The 21134-nt window shown below is 41.7% G+C and overlaps 1 protein-coding gene across 1 annotated transcript in view; it reads right to left on the bottom strand.

Annotated features, from left to right (window-relative positions):
- The window catches only part of PEX14 (peroxisomal biogenesis factor 14), a 169301-nt gene extending 148535 nt beyond the window's left edge, over nucleotides 1-20766 (bottom strand). The window contains exons 1-5 of the mRNA XM_006866436.1: nucleotides 20744-20766; nucleotides 17719-17836; nucleotides 12384-12642; nucleotides 12234-12295; nucleotides 7218-7302 (exon numbers count right to left, since the gene is read on the bottom strand). Coding sequence (XP_006866498.1) covers nucleotides 7218-7302; nucleotides 12234-12295; nucleotides 12384-12642; nucleotides 17719-17836; nucleotides 20744-20766 — 547 coding nt within the window. The remainder of the gene's footprint in view (nucleotides 1-7217; nucleotides 7303-12233; nucleotides 12296-12383; nucleotides 12643-17718; nucleotides 17837-20743) is intronic.
- Between the last annotated feature and the right edge of the window lie 368 nt (nucleotides 20767-21134).

Raw genomic sequence — 21134 nt, forward strand, 5'->3', positions numbered from 1 at the left:
GGGGTGATAAAGGCACGAAGTGACTGGCTTACAGGTTTCAAGGGGGAGTTTAATTTAATAGTGGGGGGGGAGAAAGAGTCCTCACTGAATAGTTTTCAACTTGTCTAGTTGGGTCTGGTAAAGAGAGATGGGGATAAGATTCTTATGGTTCAATAGTGAGTAACTGTTAGCATGATTAATTGTGACTGTCACAATTGTAAAGGTAGAAGTTTTGTAACAAAAACGGGAGAGTAGTTCATCTTAAAGTCCAGAAACAAAGGACCCTAGGACCATCAAAGGAGAAGTGCACAAGCAGAATGAGGGACCTTATCCAGAGAAGCAGCGACACCAAAGATGGAGGCAGAGATGGGGACATGGAGAGAGGGAGCAGCTGAGGAGTCGATTCATGGGAAGAGAGGGACTAAGAGATGGTAGCCAGGAGGCAGACTTGCAGAATATACCCTTTAGTGGTATAATTATTATATATGCCTGAATGTTGCTTTTTTGGGTTTGTTTGTTTGTTTTTAAGTGCTAAAGTGAATAGAGAGAAATACTGGTAACTGATGGTACATGGAAAGGATTATAATCATTGTAATGAAACAAGGTGTATGATTTGTTGAATGTAAAACAGATAATAAAAAAGAAAGTACCTAATTGGTTGCTGAATGCAGAGAAAGTAAAAATGAAGCAAAGAACTTGTACAAGTTAGAAAGCTGTATAGCGCAGTTCTACTCTGTCCTAGAGGATTGTTGTGAGGCAGAACTGACTTGACAACACAAAACAACAATCATGGTTATAGTAGAAAACAGTTTTAGCTCTTTCTTGGGGAAACATAATCCCATCTAATATGTAAGCATGAAAAATATCCCCTTGCCTATACACCATATACAAAAATGCTCTTACTTTAACATGGTGCCAAACTAGCACATGTTCAACCATGTGCATGCAAAAATATTTACTACAGGCTTATTTGAAGCAGCAAAAGATAGAAATCAACCTGAATGTCCACCAATTTGAGGCTGGTTAAAAAATATATATGACACTGTGCATATAATGGACTATAATCAGCCACTGAAAAGAAAGGAAACCTACATGTACTCATGTGAGGCTGCCAAGATATAAAGTAGACAGTGTAAACGTGCTACCATTTGTGCTGAAGAAACCTCAGTTTCTGAGAGGGAAGGAATAAGCCCGAACATACTTTTACATGAATAGTCTGTCTCAGGAATGATACATAAGAACTGCTTATAGCATCCTCTGGGAAAGAGAATTGGGGGAAGACAACAAGAATCAGAGGGAAGACTTATTTCCATGTATATCCTTCTTTACTTCTTGAATTTATTTGTATTTCTAACCATGTGTACATTTTACCTTTTCAACAGTTAAAAAAGAAAAACAAAAACTCCCTGGATAACAGAAAAATACCTGACCATGTCTCTTTGTTTTCCTTTGTAGTACTTTGCAGGCACACAAGTTTTGAAAAAGGAGAATCAATCCTCATTTTCAGGGAAACCATCGAAGTAACTGGGTAAATCCAAAGGGGCTTTGTTCTATTTCTCCCCAAGCTTCCCTACACTGGTTCCCCTCCATCTCCAAGTGATGGAGGATTTCTTGGCTCACCAGAAATCCAGTATTCTAAGTAAACAACTGTTTACCGGCTACCCCCTTGAATGGGGAAGCCGGGCCGTCTGTATCTCCGCAGCGTTCAGCTGGTCTAGCTGCTGTAGGTCTCATCCTGTATGCTGAGAAAAATCTATGGAGTTCAAGACAAGTTTGGATAACAAGGGGAGCAGGAAAATTGATGGGGAGAAGTGGGGGGAGGAACTAGTCAGTGTGATGAATAGGCTGGTCCAAAACAGCAGGTGACAGATATGCAGATGCAAGACTGGCAGGGAAGGAAGATGGTCCGCTCACAACAGATGGATGGAGATGCTCAATCATCCTCGGGAACAAACCCACTGCTGCCACACAAAGCCTGGCCTGCCCGGCACCACAGCTCCAAACTTACCTGCCAGGCACAGCCTCCTGTCCCAGAGGCTCTGAACTGGACACACCTCGATCAAGGCCAGGGTACACAGCAGAGGTACACCAAAAGGATGCCACATCCCTTCATGCTGGACTCTTCTCCCTTTGCCTTCTGCCTTGATGTACAGAAACTTCCTTGTGTTGTTTCAGTTGGTGACTCTCACTTCTCAGTAAGAGTTTCACTGCGACAGGGGCCAAAAGTGTCCTGTGTATCCAGAACTGAAGGGTTTTCCAGGTGTTAAAACTAGGGCAGTCCTGAGCAAAGCATGCCAGTTGGTCACCCTAGTTACTGTCCACTGTCCTCTCTTTTCTCACGCCCCATCACATTCAGCGAGAGAGAACCTAGATCAACCTGTTGGGGGTCATACAGTTTGCGGCTAAGTACAACTCCTTGTGCAGGGTACTTGTCTCCTCCAGTCATCAGAGATGTAAGAAATAATATGAAAAATCACTCAACCCATCTCATCTCAGAGCAGGGTCCAATTACTCCAATAAATACAGGAATGAATCTAAATTTTAATGCCATAATCCATGTCTCATTAACAAAGAATAAGAAGATCAGACAGCCCCTTACAGAGTCAGGACGAGTCCTTCCAGCTCAGCAGCAGGAGTTTCTTAGGAGGAGGAAATGGGCCACAAGCAAGCAAGGGACGGGAGCTGGCACCATCCCTGCCCTAGCCCCTCCCCCACTGGAAGTTATCTGCTGGACCCAAGTGCTAGGAGGGGGAGAAAAAACTGTGTAAGAAGACTTCTGGCTTCACTAAGATACATTAAAGAATTAATTATAAAGTAAAACTGAAGGAGAAAATTAATTTTAGAAACACAAGAGGTTACTTTTTATTTTTTCCTGAATATGGGGGAGGAAACACAAGTTATTTTCGTTTGCATCCTGGGGGCACAAACTGGGAGCTGTCCAGTCGATAACCTGGCCATCAGAACAAGGTTTGTAATTAAAAGGTCAGTGACCTGGAAAGCTGGGGCCTCACTCTCAGGGCTTCTCAGTAATGACGGAGCTATTAAATTAAGACTGTTATGAAATCAATGCTAAAAAAGCTTTCATGGTAACGAGATTCCATTCAAGGACATGCAAACTACCTCATGAAATGGACTTAAATGATAAAAAAGAAAAGTAATAAAAGAGAGTTAAATTGAAATCTGTGTTAGAATTTACTCCCCCTTAAAATACTCCAGTGAGAGAAGTCCTTCACCTCTACCCTACAACCAAGGTTGAGACCAGCTGCTTTCTTCCTCAAGTTCATTTCCAGCAAAGAAGCAGTTTTGCTACTGGGGGTTCAGCTTCCAGGAACCAAAAAAAAAACGTAAGCTCTAGTTTCACCTCTTAGAATGAGAAAGAAAAGTGATGGTGTATTCTATTTGTTTGGTTTTCTTCCTCCACTGTGGACTATTTCTTAGATGAAGGAGAATAAAGCCTTTCACTTATATTTGGGGGTGGGGAATTGGGGGGAGGGGGGGAGTATCAGTCAATACCATCCAGGTCCCACTCTTTTTTGTAAGAGCTTGCTTTGCACCAGATGCAGTTAAAAGTGAGTTAATGCCACACACATTTCTCCCTTCTCAGCCCTCAATAAGACATCACTTTTACCCACCTTCTACTCAGCCTGCCAAGCATGTTTGGAAGCAGACTGTCTCCTACATTTTGTGGTTGGATAGGGTGTCAAATCAACATAAGCCTATTGACAACAATTTCTAAACCTCTAACTTTCTGGACTGCCTCTATTGCTGTTTTTCAGTTAAGCTGACCTCCTGGACTGCAGCCTGCTTAAAGCCTCAGATCTGAAGCCTGTCTGGCAAGAGCTGGCTCTATATATAGACCAGTTCTGTGAGGGCTTAAACCCCACACACAGCCCAATTATCTTCATGTGTGGCTGACTCTGCAGCTGATGTGTCATCTGCAGAATCAAGTGGTTGGACGGAAAACAAAAACATTTATTCGTGTACTCTGAAGGTGAACAGCTGCTTTTCTCTTTCATCCAAAAAATTCTCGATAAAAGGAAGAAATGTTGTAAATTACACAAAATGGCAGTACAAACTTCAAAGTAAATGATAAATGATTCTAATAACTTCATGTTTCTCATTAATGACTCCATATTCAGACTTTAAAGCATCCAAGAGATCTCAAAAAAAAAAAAAAAAAAACCATGAAAGACCTTTGCAAAGCAATGTTCTTCCATCCCTATTTCACTCATTCTCCACTAGCCACCCCCACATCTTCCCAAGCCCCAGAAATCAGAGAGTTCAACACTTAACCTGTCAGTAACAGAGGCAGGATGCAGCCCCTGCTCCTGGCTGTGGTTTCACAATGAAACAAACTCCGCTGATGCGCCTAAAGTAGCCCTCATTTTCCACTGAACTGACATGCACTACAGGGACCTCAATTTCTATATTAAATATTAAATAATATTAAAAGAAAAACAAAATTGGATTTGCCTTTTCAGGAAAGAGATGTTTATTAAAAAAAAAAAAAAAAAGTCAGGATTATAATTCAAATCAGTGCTCCACTGCAATTCCCCGAAGTGACATTTGCTAGGAAAAGCCAAGACTACAGTAGCTGAGCGAGCTTCCAAAGCCAGGGCTCCTAACCCACCCCTGCAATGAGTCCTGCATGGAGGCGTGAGGAGTGCAGATGCCAAAAGCTTGCCACCCCCAACAACCAGTGAGCCAGCCAACCCTCTGTCCTTCCACAACTACTATCAAGAGGGCAGGGTAGATGCACACTCTTCTTCATGAACCTCTCCTCTTCCACCCCCATCAGTGACAGTGCCAAGCTTCGCTGATCATGTAAGCCTGACCCAAGGAACAGCCGGAAATTAAAAAAGTGAAGTTTAAATCCACGGAGGGGCTCCTCTTCCCCAGACACCGATCAAACCTTGGAATTCTCTGCCCAGAAAAGGTCCTGCCAGAACTTACCCTACTGGGATTCAACTCGGAAATGGATAATTACTGACTGAAGCAGCATTTTAGAGGATAATGGAGATGGGTGATTAACTTCAGTGATTCCGGGTTTAAGTGCGGGGTTCTCTTTGGAACCTCTCAAGGTTCCTGCTGGCTTAAGAGTCTAAAAATTCTCAGATTAGGAGTGAAAAAGGAATCCTGTCCACTCGGCCAACCAATACTCATCTCCTTCAGGACATCACTCAAATGTTAGCCTCAAAGAGAGGCAGACTCTAATTGCCCAATTTAAAATTGCAATCCCTTCTAACACCTACCCTGGCCTTCCCCTCACCACAGTCTTTGCACTATTTTATGCCCATGGCACTTACCATTTAACATACTGGGCATTTCTTTTTTTATCTTATCTGTTAATTGTCAGCTTTCCCCCATTAGAACTTAAGCTCCACGAAGTCAAGGATTTTGCCTGTTTTGTACTCTACTAAGTTCCCCCTGCCTAGAACAGGGATCGGCAAAGGGTTACCGCTCACTCTTTGTTGAATTAATTCATTAATCAACTGATTTTTTTTTTTTAAGGAGCAACAAATAATAATTTCACAAAACAGTTTCTTCTCTACAGTAATTATTAGGCAAGTAACTGAAAAGAAGTATTATTTGGTCCAGAGTTTCTCTCTCTCTCTTTTTTCTCTCCCTCTCCCAGTCAGGGATTTATTAAAATTAAACAGATTAGATGGAGCTCCTGATACTAAAACTGCTCAGCAAAGCCTGCGGTGGGGAAGTGCCGAGCAAACACCAGAGACATTTGTCTCTAAATTGCTCTAAATACCTTCTGCAAATGAAATTCTAGCCCAGCTGCGTTTGAGAGAAAATGAGGAATAACTGGTCATTGTCGGTGGAAGAGAAGATCAGGCAGTTATAATATTGCACAATATACTGGGGCTAAGGATCTCTCGGCAACCATAGATTTTGTCTCAGGTTACCCCGGGTAATCAGCACAGCTTTTAGGCTCAGCTTTCCCCAGCTTCAATGCTTTGATGAGAGAGCTGAAATCCCTAAGCTTTTATGATTAATTACTCCCCATAGGTACACATATTTCAAGGAAAAAACTCTTTTATGGCATGATGCTTGCAGAGTGGAGAGGCTGGCCAACGCACTCCAAATTTTAATAATCTCCTAATGACAGGGGTGAGGGGGGGCGGGGAGGGTGCAGCCAGCAGGCGCACAGAGCCCCTCACCAACTCTGTCATAGGGCCCAGGCTGAAGGCCAGTCATGCCTTGAAGCAGCTGCCCGAGCTGAAATGCTTGGGCCCTGGTAAGCAGCAGCCCTGGGGCATGATGGGTGTTGGAATTGACATTCTCCTGATTACCAGTTCAGGGGTCATCATGTACATGCCGACCAACACACCACCAAACCACTTCATTTTCTAGTCTAGCCCCAAATGACCTACAGCTCAAAATGCAAAATTTTGAGCTCAAAATGAGGCTGTCTGCTCCCTTAAAGATTGACAGAAAACCCTACATAGAGTTGCTATGAATCAGTCTTGTTTTTAGAGAAAAAAAAAAATCACTTTTTCCTCTCATGGTAGATAAGAACCTTTAACCAAATTCCTACATTTCTAGAAAATTAAATATTCAAAAATAAAAAGTCAGGATTCTTTTAATGTTTTTTTAATATTTGACCAAAAAAATCCTAGATTCCAACAGAGTCAGAATAGATTCTATCTGTGCTGGACAATACTGAATGTCAGTATTCATTTTATTCCTGCCTACAGAAATACCATAAAACCAGTAATTTACCACTCAATCTGTAAATCAGACTGACCCCAAGCTTGACCTTAACCTGACCTTGTTTAGTCACCTAGTCTCTCTGGTCCTTCATTTCTTTTTTCTTCATTCTTTACTGAAGCAGCTGACCTCTAACCTGAAGCCAGTCATTCTGCAGCCAGGGTCATTAACAGAAGAATAGATCCGAAAGCAGAAGTCTTCCATACATAGTCTTCTTATCCAACGGGCCTCTTTTTCTATCAAATGTTGCCTTTGCCATGATGTTCTGAGCCAAGACCTTGGCTTTATTGTATCTGGTGCTCAGTGATGCGAATCCTATGGTCTCTCTGCTCTACTGTAGGGAGAGGAAGCTGTATTCCTCTTTGGAGGACTCTTCTCACTCCTCTCCCCACTCTCACACTAGCAGACAACTACAGGAGATTCCTGATGTGCTCAGATCTCCTGTTTCCACACTATGGCCTCCATCTGCCCTGTCCCCAGTCACTTTCTACTGGCTGTTCTGTGTGACAAACCCATACCTTTCTTCTTAAGGAATGCTTTCCTGGTCGCAAGAGGGCTCTGGCGTACCCGGGAATTCTGTAGAAACTTCACTGCTGTAGCAATCTGGCAGGGGAAATACAACAGAGAAGAGAAGTAAACCCAACAGTCTGAATTTCAATATTAAAAACCATAAGAGTTTGCCTCAAGTTCTGAGAAAAAAAAAGCATACCACTGTGGTCAAATGTATAACCAGTTATTTCTTAAATTTAAAATCTACTTAAATGAAAGACCGTGTTATTTCCCTGTCCTCATTGGCTTCTTGTATCTGAGTCAATCAAATTTCAGTCTAGCTTTTAAGACATGCAATGATCATGTCCTCCCCTCCCCTGTTCAAGCCAAGTCTTCACTACTCTTCACAGATAGTCTCTCCCTGCCATGCTCATATGTGTCACTAAAATTGCACCCAGGCTGTGCCAGCTTTCTGGAAGTCCTCCCTGTCCTTCCTCTACCTATCTCCTCCTCTTTCTCTCTCTCTGTCTCTCTCTCTCTTTCTCTCTCTCACACACACACACACATACACATACACACACAAAAAAAAACAACAACACTGGTACAACCCTTTGATAACCTGTTCCAACTCCTCAAAGCCACCCCAAAATAAGCTCATCATCTCTGATATCACTAGTCCCTTAAATTCTTCAATGCATGTGGTGTGAACTATATTGAAGCCATTAATTCTGCTATCCTTCAGTGTTCACACTGTCTCCCAATTCTACTGACAGCATTTAAAGGGGACAGCCCATGCTCCTGGGCAGAGTCTTGCCAAGTAACCCCACATGGAAGGGAAGACACATGAGACAACAGGTACAGCCACTCACGTGGTCACATCAAACAGTGGAGTTGAATCTGAGGACAAAGTTTGGGATTTCATGGCTAAAAGTAGACGGACTAACCAACTAATAACCTATCCCTGGTAAAGATACCTATTATTTAATGAAACCTTCATATCTCCCAAATCAGGCAAGTAGAGGATGGAAGGAAAGCTGTTGAAGGTTCTCGCCTCCACATCACTCAGCACACATAAAGCATGTGTTTACACGGCTGCTTGTCTACTTGCCATCCCAGACATTAGTGAGACGGGTGGGAAATGCCAACCTGCCCCAGATAGAAAGGGGGCAGTTTTAAATGACTGGCATTATTCACCATCAGAACCAAAAGAACAATATGATCTCATGTTACAGGTAAAGTCAACAGACCCTGCAGTTCACTTATAAGTTGTTGAAAGAAAGAATTTTTAATGAGCCAAACATAAGAAAGTTTACTAAGATCCTTCAAACTAAGGGTAGCAGTTGGGCATAGATTCAAACAAAAAGTACTGTGACTATAAATGAAATACAAGTTACAAATCATCTCTTTCCCATATTTTATGTGAATTTAATTCTGAGACCAGACAGGCTTCTCTAGTAATAAAAGATGTGGATAAACTAGGGTGGGGGTGAAAGCCAGGGCAACTCCCTTATATATTTCTCCAATAATCATTCTTTGGGAGGCTTAACCAAGGCATCCTCCCTAAAAGATGAACTCAGGTTCCCTGGACTTCTCAGATTTGGACCTGTCAGCAATAAGACACACTAATGTTCTCTGAGAACTAAACCCGGCTCCCTACTAGTTATAATCTGACCAACAATGAAAACAGATTTCTGTATTGACCACCACTCTGGGCTGCAGTAATAGCCAGTCAGTTCTGGACTAGAGAAAACTTGAGGCTTGAGATTAGAACTACAATATGCAGATTCACAACCCCCCTCGCCTTAATCCCTCAACCAGATCTCCTCATGCTGCAACAAAACCAAAACGATTCTAACAAACATCCACAAAACTAAGACATTTTAATGAAGAGATAGGAGAGGGGGTAAAGGAAGGAAGGGAACAATTAGAAGGAGGAAGAGGGGAGGGGGGAAAAAAGGCAAAGGACAAGAAGAGAAAGCAAAGAAGTAACAGAAAGGAAAGGGGAGAAGGGTGAAGGGGGGACTGAAAAAGGGGGAGAAGACAAAAGGAAGAAAGGCCATGCTCTGGAAAGAGAATGGACAGTTACAGAATCAGAGGCCCCATAGGTCAACGCCAATCTGCATGGCTCAAATGGCGGAGGGGATAATTGTTCTTCACCTGGAGAAAAAAATAACACCTTCATACACAAGAAAATTACAGTATTCATATCATGCAGCAGTCTGCACACTCTGATATGTGTACCAGGTGTCAAAGGAAATGTGGATGAACCGGTCTTCAGCAGTAGATGCTAAAAGCATAGTTCCTAGCATTTACCATAGAAGCATAAACCTTTCCTTCATCCTTCCAAAATTTTTTCATGATAGAGAAGGAAAACAGAATCCCACCACTAAAATGCACAGGTTTCACCTTCCTTTTTTAATATAGTCCTTGGTAGATGCATTTCTGGTCAGAGAGCAAAGTTCTGATGGGTTTAATGGTGCACTCAACGCAGTGCTTGGCGCATTCCATCAATTTTTTTTTTTAAAAATTGCATCTCTTATTTCTTTAAATACATTAATCAGCCTAGTGTAGGCAAAACGGATCCATCGGACAATGCAATAAACATGAATTATCATCTATCCAACATGCATAATGGCTTAAAAATACATAATAGCAGGTGTAGTTTAAATGATTAGTTATTACACCTGTGGTGGGTCTGATTCAATTGGGGAAAATCATCTTTAATAGGTTAAAAGGTTTAGATCACCATGCTTTCCTTAAAGTGGCTGCAGAGAGGGAATGATGGAGTGCTCTGTCATTAGTAATTCATTTAAGAAAAACGTGGGGGATATAGCAAAGAACAGCATAAACGAGAGAATCCAATTTAAACATCAGGTAAAGTAGAAAACACCTTTTAAAAAAGCAAGATAAATGAATTTGGAAGGGAGATGAAATTGACGTATTTATTTTAACGGGAATTTGACAAAGTCCCGGCACACTTCAAACTTGCAAAAAATATGAACAATTTCTTTTAAAGTTTCCATTCACTAATTTCAAGTCATATAAAATGATACTGCCAAGCACCTCCATAAAGTATATTTGGGGCTTGTTTATGTTCCTCTTGATCTTTGTCTGAAAATGCAGGCGACAGGCAAATCACATATTTAACAGCATCGATATCACTACGCCAGATGCAAAAATATAAAGCACCCAAACTAATAGCCTCAATGTAATGTGCTGAATAAGAAAGATACCCAGGTAAGCAGCTACATGCTAGTGTGAACATAGGGAAACCTTTCTCCTTCCACGAATTATTTCTTCAGCTACTCTTCACTCTTCTCCTCCTCCCTCCCCCACACGACTGGGTACTACACTGGGGGGGGGGGAGCTGTTCAATCTACAATTTTATAAGCTCTACAATTCATACAGAGAAGGTTAAAGACTTCCCCAAACCCTTTTCCCCATAATGCAATGATTTTAACATCTAAATAACTGACGGGTGCACTCAGTCTGTGCCTTTTGCTTCCATCGTTGGACACTTTTCATTAACTTCATGAAGCAACTGCCTCTTTCCTCTGCAGAGGCTCAACACACACAACATGCTTTTGTTGAATTAAATGATGGGGTGCCTGCAGTTTGTCCTGGATTATCGTTTGATTTTCTAATTAGAAGATGAATGTGACTAGTCATGGGTTATATTTGTGCCCAACTAAATTACATCAATTCAAGCCAAATCTTCCGCCTCAACGTCAAAGATGTAAAACGGAGGCAGGAACTTTATTTTATCGCACGTGTAGTGGGAGTGCAGCAAGCCCAAGAAAATTCTGGCACAGAGCACCTGATACTGTGGTCTGAGCCACTGGCTGCTGAGTGCATGGTAAATACGGACTTGGCCTCCCTTTCCCCTATTTTGCACTGATAGAGTACTTAAAGGGGGTGTTTGAATTGCCAGTAACTACTTTATTAAAAATAAGACTAATTCAGAGGAAAACAGGAGCAAAGTTTCTCACCTCCACAATTCTCCCCTCCTCCCCCAAACAAAGCAAAATACATCTAATCGGCTCCACCAATTCCACAACTTTAAGGGAAATGTGATTATTTTCACTAACATTTAAAGCTCGTAGGTCAAACTGAGGTGCAGAGGAGATGAACAAATTCTTGTCTGGGCAGTCTTATAGCAATGGTTACTACACTAGAGTGACAGCTAGCAGGTCAGAGAAAAAGGGGGGCTTCAGGCTGAAAAAACACCTCTGGATCCAAGATGATTGGCCAATTGAGAGAGATTTGCGTTTGAGAGAACAGGATTTGTAACTGTGTATAAATCAATGGAATACAGTATACTCCGGGGTTCTCTGCTATGAACTATGTGCTGTTAAATGCATTGTGCAGGATAAGTAATCCCTGGTGAGAAGACTCCAGCTTCCTGACAGTCCTAACAGAAGAGAGACCTCCTCTGCGTCTCAAAGTCTCCAACAAAAGACCTGCCCATTGTAATCTTCGGAATGCACACTTTCTTTTCTGCACATGGGGACAGGAGAATAGAGCTTGCCTAATAACGAACCTGGGGTTGGAGGGAGCCTGAGCACTTTGCACCTGACACGTAAACCTGATGCATTGTCTACAGTGACACTTATTTGGAATGCCACCAATTCCCGCACTCCTGTGTACCACACACACATCTATCTCCTAAAATGGGTGCATTCATTAGGCATTGTAAAATATTAAAAATATTCAAAAATTAATGGCACTAAGAACCAAAGTCAAGTCCATTTTAACCCAGAGACAGCACAACTCGTGGGCAAGAGGAAACGACCATAGTGCGGGCCTGAAGCCCCATTCCCACGCAGCTCGGTTACACGTGCACTGCGCTGCTCCTGCTCGGAAGATTAAATTGCCTGTGAAAGGTTCCTCTACTCCTACTCTAAAGTAGAGACCCAGAATCCTGTTAACATGCGTTAGACCAAAGCCAACAAGAGTTTTAACAAGGATTGACTTTAAAAGGCAGTGCCAACAATGAGAGAATCTTCTTCAAACAGAAAAGCTGCATTTTAGTAAGAAATCAGTACTCTGTCAGGAGTTCCTTGACAAATACGGTCATCGGTGGCACAAGGAAATAGTTGCAAAGCAGCTGTTAATCAGAGAAACACATCGGAGAACGCTGATGCTAGCACTCGTGAAAAAATGCAACGGGCTAATTATGAAGCTATATATCTCACTAAAGAGGCCGGGTTCCTTGCGACTCCAGGCAGAACGCGCACAGATCCAGGGTCCTAGGACAACATAATTCTGGTTTTCCGCATCCAGACTCTTCTGTAACCTACTGTTCACAATCTTAGGCTCTTCATTCTCTTCCTCAATGCTACACACTCTCTTTCTAGCCAAGGAACAGTCTGGGGAAGGACAGAAGCATAGGCAACCACCAGCCACATTCCAAGCTGCTGCACAAATACATCCCAAAGGTGGCAGAGACAAAACCTGAAGAAAAAGACACTTACAGAGTGAAAAGAAAAGACACAGTAGAATCACTATTCTAAGTATGGCAAAAGAGCAAAGGACTGTAAGCATTAACCGAGGCAAGTAACCCCTGACACAAAATGAAAAGGGTAAAAAAGAAGCAATTTAAAGAAAGAAAGAGAAATGATTGTGTTTGAAATTTCAAAGGCAGACTGGCAGAGAGCTGCTCTCTGAGTGTGAAATCCACTTCAGGGAAGCCAAGAGTGTAGCAGCCAGGTAAGAAGGGAAAGTTAATATGCAGAGGAAGGCTCGGTCAGCCAAAATTCAATATAATACTCTGCAAGGACAAGGAGGAAGAAGGCTCCCCGAAACCAGACTGGGGGGGCGGGGAGGGAGGGAGGGGCTCCATGGAGCACTCAGAGCAAAACCACTGGAATGGCAAGAGGGGAATAACCTTGAGGTGGACGAAGCTCTCCGCAGCCTAGCGCAGAGTCAAAGTGCCCCCTAGCCGGAGCCAGTGGAGACGCAGGCCAGCGGCGGCCGCTCCACAAACGCACACAGCCCAAATTAAGTGTTTTCACTCAGGGAAAATGAAATGTTTTGCAAGATGAAACAGAATGAAAATTGAGGTTTTAGGTAATTACTAGTTGGCATTTACATATCACGGGCTGGTTCAACACCTATTCATTTTCCTCTTTTATTTTCAATTTTTTAAAATTGCTCATTAAAAATGAACAGATGACAGTGACAGGGTCTTTTTCTTTCTTTCTTTCTTTCTTTTTTTTTTTTTACTCTTTCCCCTTCTCCAAGGGTTACAAAATCAAGAGGCACTTTTAGCCCATTTATCTACAATTAATGCACATACAAAAAGGTATGTTTCATTTACATTGAGGGGGTAAAGGAGAGAGGAGAGGAGTCAACAAAAGCCAGGGAGTTATAGTTGTACTTAAGGCAGCCTCCAGCACCTGGGGAAGCTGGCTAGCAATGAGTTAAAGGAAAGAGACTCTCTTTCCACTTGGAATTTCCTGGTTTTTGTCACAGTGTCCTTCCCATTGTTGATTTGGGTTACAACCTTCTACTAATTAAGCTATGGGCCCTAGTTTCCTTTGTTTTACTGTACTCTGTCCTTTTGTTTTTCACATTAAAGAAATAAAATACCTCTGGTGGAAGTGCAAAAAAGTCTGCCAGAGAGAACATCACATATTTTAATGTCTATTGTGTAAATCTGTATCTAGGGCATTCTAAAGCAGGCATTATTGACCCTCATCTGGCTGAAAACACACTGATATATGTAGTAAAAGCCTTTATGAAAAGTGGCAACTTCACACGTGCAAAAAAACGACCTTTCAAAGTGAAATATCTCTGCTATTTAATTTTTTTTTTTCTTGGTCCTAGTTAAAAATATTGTGTGAACAGCTTGCCAGGATGTCACTGTTTTGTTATTTTATTAAAATAGCGTTTCCAGAAACTTATGTGAAATAAAAAGCATCAGAAACCAATACTCACTATTTACTATCAAGTGACAGTGACTTTAGGAATGTACAAGTGACTTTGGAGAGGTATTCACATCTAGCCTAGTACCCTGGGTGCCAACTTCCAGCTGGCTGGAAAGTCAAGCTGCCGGTGCCCACCCTCCCCCACCCAGGTCTGAGTCCACCACAGTAAGACCCGGAGCATCTGAGCTTGCTGTAGAGGAACTGAAAACCCTTGCTTCTGGGTTACAAAGATCAAAGTTCCTTTTTAGGAAAGGTTGAGAAGGAAAAGGATTTCCTTCTTCCAGGAAAGAGAAAAAAGCCAATTTAAATGTCTTGTCCCCATGCATTCCCACCTGAATTTTGATAGCAACCCCTCTAATTTTTGAAGCAACCAACAAAGCAGTTACCCAAAGAGGGGAGGAAAAAAGGATGACATTTGCCTTTTCTCTGGCTTTGAAATCCAACTGGCAGCAAACTGTTTGAAGTCCTGTTTAGAGAAGAAGCTGTAATAGCTTCCATACTGAAAAGAGGAGGAAAATGCCATTATACACGGATCACGGTAGCGGTGACCTCAACAGAGAAGGCAAACGAGCTGGCTGCGAGTCTGAGGCTTGGCCAGCATGCCAGGAGCAGAAATGAAAGGTTTATGTACCACAGACAAGTGGCAAGAGTTGGGTGCTCAGTCTCCAGAGGCACCAACAAAAGGCAAACAGCTCAATTTCCTAACACAATGTCTTTCAACAGCTCCTTAACTGCTCCTTCTTCCAGTTTTCCTTGGTTTTATATTTTCAGTATTCCTCTAATTCCCCTGCACTGTTAAAGAGGAAGCAAAGAGCACCCAGGCTTCGTGTTGTAAAATTAATGAAGGTGTCAAGCTGTTGAGTTGAATCACTCCAAAGGAATGTAATAACTCAGTGTCCAAGATGCTCCCTAGGAGAACTGTGAGCTCACACAGTGACAGTGGCTGGTGACTCCAACACTAAAAATACATAGTATACAGTCCCCAGGACCTTCCTAATGATACCACTGCCTCTATCACAGGCTGAATTTTACACTTTGTGAAGGTTACTTCTCTTACAGTCTAGTACCTTTCTAATGCTCAATGAATGAAGTACTACGTTAGTTTCCACCTCTTTTGATGTCCAGAGCAGACAGGGATAGTGAAGCTTCAGTCATGCACTATTGAGCTATGGGATTATGAAACGGATAAAGAAAGGTTGTGTCATGGATAATGACAACTCCAAGTTTCAAGTTGTCACTGTGGGTTGGTCCCTGAACCGATCACCACTAGGAGGCACTAGGCAGGATCCCTTCACCATGACTTATGGCACCTTCTCCACAAAGAGGAAACTGATGGGCTCCTGAATTGAAAAAGTTAAGCTCTGGCCCAAGAAATGCTGTCTGCCTTCACCCCACATATATAGCACAAAACTTTATTAAAAACAACAAGAGGTTGTTGGGACCCTATCCAGAGAAGCAGCAACACCAGAGATGGAGGCAGAGATGAGGACATGGAAAGATAGAGCAGGTGAGGACTCTAGACTCACAGAAAAAGAAAAGCAGTGTGCTGGTGGCCAGGAGGCAGGCTTGCAGAATGTGCCCTTTGGTTGTTTAAATGATTATATATTCCTGAGTGTTTCTGTGTACATCCCCCGAAAAAACCCACAGAAGGAATAGAAGCAAATACTGTTGAATGATGATTCACAGAGGAGATTGCAATCATTGCAGTGAAACGATGAGTGTTAAACTGATGTTCTCCCATGTAAACTATCACTCAATTCACAATAAAAACTTTTAAAAAAAAAATAGGTTTAAATATAAAAAAAGAACTAACCAAAGCCTAGAATTAATTCAAATCCAAAATACAGTGAGAAAAGAATTAGAAATGACAAATGTAGGTAGCTAAAGATCACCTTTAATCTACGGGGAGGCACAAGGTAGTAAACAATTGTTGTTGTGAAGTGCCGTTGAGTTGATTGCGACCCATAACGACCCTGTACAGGGTTTCCAAGGAGCAGCTGATAAGCTTGAACCGATGCCCTTGCAGTTCAAATGGCTTTGCAGTCTGGCGCATTAACCCACAGCACCACACCAAGACGCCAATTCAGAGCTGCTAATAAAGAAGACCACCAAGTCCTGGTCCCTGCTATTGTTTTAGACACTTTCAAGCTCTTAAGGGGGGAAATGGGTAGTAAGCATTCCAAAAATATGATTCATAATAGAATAAGCTGGTAGACTCAAAAATCTTCAAATTTCTGTGATCAAATGAAATCAGCTACTCTCAAGGCAAGTCACCTTTATTACCAAGCTAACAGGTTTCTTAGAGTGGATCCTGGGGACAGCCATCCACACAGACAGGAAGAGCAGCGAAATCAACTCTGGCAATAAGAGGTCAGACTTTCCTCACAGCCATAGGAAATGAGCTGGTAGTCAAGTTCTATTTTCTAAGACAGGGGTATCTAGCATACATTACACCAAGTAACTTGAGCAATGATAGTTCAGTATGGTAGACTTTCATGTGGGAGACCAAGTTTGATTCCCAGCCTATACACCTCAATCTACTTCCAAAAATTAGCTAATGAAAACTCTTGGAATCACACTGACAAATCTCCAATTGATGGTGGGAATGGTGCGGGACTGGACAACATTTTGTTCTGTTGTATATGGGGTCACCATGAATGGGGAGCCGACTCAACAACAACTAACAACAATATAAGACATTTATCCACACAAAGTGTGCAACAGAGAATCAAGATGCTATATATCTGAGGCAGATGATGAAACAGTCATCATTTTGAAGACTTCTTTTACAGCCACTGAGATTAAGGACTGTGGAATTGAATCTCAAACCCATTACCAGATTTGCACCCACAGACTATGTCTTGATACAAGGTACAAATTCAAAAGGGAAACTGAATCAATTGACACCAGGTTCCTCCTCTGACAAGCCCCAACATAGAAATGTTGAGCTCAACAAGGAAATCCACAGCACACAGGAAGAATCAAATGATAAGCTTCACAGCTCTGAACCATTCAGTAACCTCTCACTAAAACATCATAGACCACACCAATAAACAAACACACAGCACCATCTCAGCTACAGTCACTGCTTCGTACCTATAAAGGGAACTTGAAAACAAGGGTCTTTATACTCTAAGTCTCATGTTCTTACCAACCTTGGTCATCAAGGAGATGCCAAATGAGCACACAATTTACTTACAATTAATGCAAAATTTAAACAGTTCTCACCATTAAGCAAATCAGTTCTATTGAGCTTCCTCAACCTTCACTAAATCAATTGTTGTTGTTAAGTGCTGTTGAGTAGGTTCCGACCCATAGCAACCCTGTACAGGGTTTCCAAGGGTGTAAATCTTTACGGGAGTAGAAAGCTTCATCTTTCTCCCACGGAGCGGCTGGTAGTTTCGAACCATTGACCTTAATGGTCGCAGCCCGATTCGTAATCACTACACTACCAGAGCTCCTTAAATCAATAGTAAACTCATTTCAAACTCCTTCCAGCTTTGTCTGGGAAACAGAGAAAAGTTCACTCTTTCTTATGTGAAGGGTTATGAATTACCATCTTGCTTTTCAACCTTCTTTATTCTCCATACACCACACTCACAAGGGTGAAATACTTGGAAATGACAAAAACCCCCAAAGTCCCTCCACTGAGTAAAAAGCTTCCTGAGACATCTCCCATGGTTTTCTGTTCACTGTCCTTTCTCCCTCTTTCCTCCTGCCTGTTGAAACACATGGGCACACAGAGTTATTAACTTTTACAGGAAAACCAAATAAAATAATGTCGAAGTAAAAACGCAGTGATGTAAGGCTGCAGCTAGCACCATTCATCTGTGGGAATCTGATTAGTGCTCGAGTGGCAGAGCTACCTGGAAAAGTGCTCACAATCAAATAAAAAAATGATACCAAAACATTAACCTGATGGCTACAAACTCCACATTTAAACAGTTAAAGTAATAAAGGAGCTTTTATTGAGTATTTTTTATATTTCATTATGCCCCAAATTGACGAGGACTCCCGGATACATTTTCAAGACTTTTGGTTCCTCAAATCAAATGCGCTCTTGGACTTTTTTTTTTTTTTTTTAACTAAAAGGAAACAGCATTTCTTGTAAATTTGAATGAGAGGATTAAAGCTTCTCTTACAATATCGATATCAGCCTTGAGTGCAAACACAGATAAACACTGAAACAAACAGAAGCCTTTTTAGGTTTATGTGCTTTAATTCTGAAACTGCCCCTGAGTCAGCAGGCAATTTTTCCCCATGATTTTGCCTCACACAAATAGCCACATTTTCTCGTTCACACGTTCCGTTAAAAGTTGGTAAGGAACAGAGCCTGACAGACAGCAGGGCAGAACATGGAGGGGCTATGTCTCAGGAAAGCTGTGTAAAGTTCAACCAGAACACTAACTTCTCATGAGCTCTAACCTCTCATTTCCCAGTTTGGCACCTCAAATGCTTTCATTTCTATAAAATAAAGGGATAAGCCGATGATCCTCTGGACCCTTCCAGCTGAGACATTTTGTAAATTTTAAGTTTGTCCCATGAGACAGCCTGTAACACCTAGACCAGGGAAATGGGTTTGGTTCAAGTAGGTCTACAGTCAAGGCCTTTTCTGGAGTTCAGCTCTCCAATCTCATCCAACTCTAAAAAAATGTCAAAATCCAATGGACAGAGAAGGGGAGAGGGAGCAGCACAGAAATCACTACTGCCGAAGAAAATTACAAATCCCACCTATTTACATAGCAAAGCTTACTACTTACTGCATATATACATAACCCTAACACGATTGGAGTCCTGGTGTAGTGCTGTGGGCTAATGCACTGGACTGCAAAGTCGTTTTGAACCACAAAGTTGATGGTTCAAGCTCACCAGACGCTCCTCGGAAACCCTATAAAGGGTCGCTTTGGGTCACAAACGACTCGACAGCACTTAACAACAGCAGCAACAGGCTTAGTTATCTGGTGTCCAAATATCCAAAGACTAAAAACTGCATGTGAGAAAGAAGAACAAGCCAGCCAGGATAGGGGCACTTGCAGAACAAAGTGATAGCAGGAAAAGCCCAACAGCAGATTCAAGAGAGATACATCTACAAAAAGCAAACAAAAAATTCAAAGAGCCTGTTAGTTTAGGGTTTTTAGCAAAGGTAGAATAGTTTCAAGCAGGGGCAAATTATATAGCATCTATATTTCAACAGGTTTTGGAAACAGAGCTACACTTACAGCACAAGATAAGCATGTACATCTAAAATGATGATCCTTAGTCACCAGGATTAAATTATATTCCAGGATCAAATTATATTCCAGATCCTCTGCTTAATAAAGCAAGAAAGTATATAATCTATTTTATACAATTTTCAGCCAAAACTTTTTAAATGTTTTGTTTGTTCTGTTCTCATATGGATCTCGATGGTCATTCAGAAAATGTGGCTATCCAGAATGACTCATTCCATGAGCATGCCAGAGACTGGTTTTCCTGAGCTAAATGAACAAGAGTAGTTTTATTCAAGTTAGATTAAGAAATAGAAAGCCAAAGAGATTAAATAACAAATAGTTACTGAGCATTCATTGGGTCCTCATAGTCTATCAGGCACTTAGGGAATCGACCCAAATAAGCAAAGATGCTGTTTTTGCTGTTACAACCCAGGGCAAGGAAAAAGACCAGAAGATGTAAGCATCTCAGGCCATCCAGTGCCACACATGATCTAGGTCTCCCCTTGTCAACCCTGACAAATGATCAGTGAGCCTATGCTTGAATGCTTATGATGAACAGGGAGCTCATTCTCAAGAGAGAAAACCAACTGATTTTCGGGAGTTCTTTAAACTGAGCGGAATCTTCTTTCCTGAATCTTCTCTCTACTGACCCTAACCCTTGGCAGGTGAAAAATACAAACTGATCCTTTAAAAAAAATGCTGGGTGAGAAATTAGAACAGGCTTCTGTCACTCAGCTCTTTTCTCTAAAAGCATTTCCCTTTGCCTATTAACTAAATGTGAATACTGGTTTCACTGTACAACAGTTTCATGAATTCTGCTCTTAGGCTTGGTAAGAGTAGCCTTGCCCTTTCTGGGAGAGCCAAGGCTACACCTGTAATGTCAGAATGCATTAGCAATAATAAAGGCCACAATAATGCAAGAGACTACTTCATGCACACGTCATTCCAGAATGGCTAAATTCAATCAAATATGGCAGTGCTTCCTACAATGGGGCCAGCGCATGTGACGTGAGCCCATTTACTGGAAACTGCTGGAAACAAAAAGTGAGCGCTCTGCTTTGAGATTGTAATGGACGGGATTACCCATAAGTGGTTTGGCATCCTTCTTTCCCAGGAATTACCTAGAAATTCATTTAACAGTTGAAGCCTACGATTAAACTTCTGAAGGCTAAGAGGACACGAAGGCAAGGGGCAGAAGGAGCAGCATACTCTTATACTTACCTTACACACAAAGGAAGGGGCTTCAAACCATTCCTGGGAAAAGGGGAGTTCAAAAATACTGGAATTGCTCCACAAATTTATGGGGAGAAAAGTAAACTCCTACAAAGTGGTAATCAGGAATCAAAGCTAAAGATGAGTTGGTCTTAATTCTAGCTCAGTTACCAACTTCTTCAGTAACTTTCAGAAATTTCTTACCTTTCCTGTTTCTGCTTCCTCATCTGTAAAATGGAACTAATACTGCTTAAAGACTCACCAAAGTATCACAAGGAATAATTAGTTGGCATTTATATAATACTTTTCATCTTCAAAGTAGGATTACTAGACTATAAAACAGAGTAGATGTGGTTTGAAGAAAATCTTTTTAAAAAATAAAATAAAGTGCTGAAGCAAATTCAGAAAAGCAAAACAGGCTGACGTCATGTCAGAGCAGACAATCTCTCTGCATGTATAGGACGCCTACTTTCTGCCCTGATCTGTATTTGCATGTGGAGGCAATATTTTATTAGGAGAAATGGGAGGAGGCGGGTAGAAGAGAAAAAGGAGAAAGAGTTGAGAGATGATATGGAAAAAAAGGCAGGAAGGTTGA

This window comes from Chrysochloris asiatica, unplaced genomic scaffold (assembly GCF_000296735.1).
Source record: "Chrysochloris asiatica unplaced genomic scaffold, ChrAsi1.0 scaffold00090, whole genome shotgun sequence".
NCBI lineage: Eukaryota > Metazoa > Chordata > Mammalia > Afrosoricida > Chrysochloridae > Chrysochloris > Chrysochloris asiatica.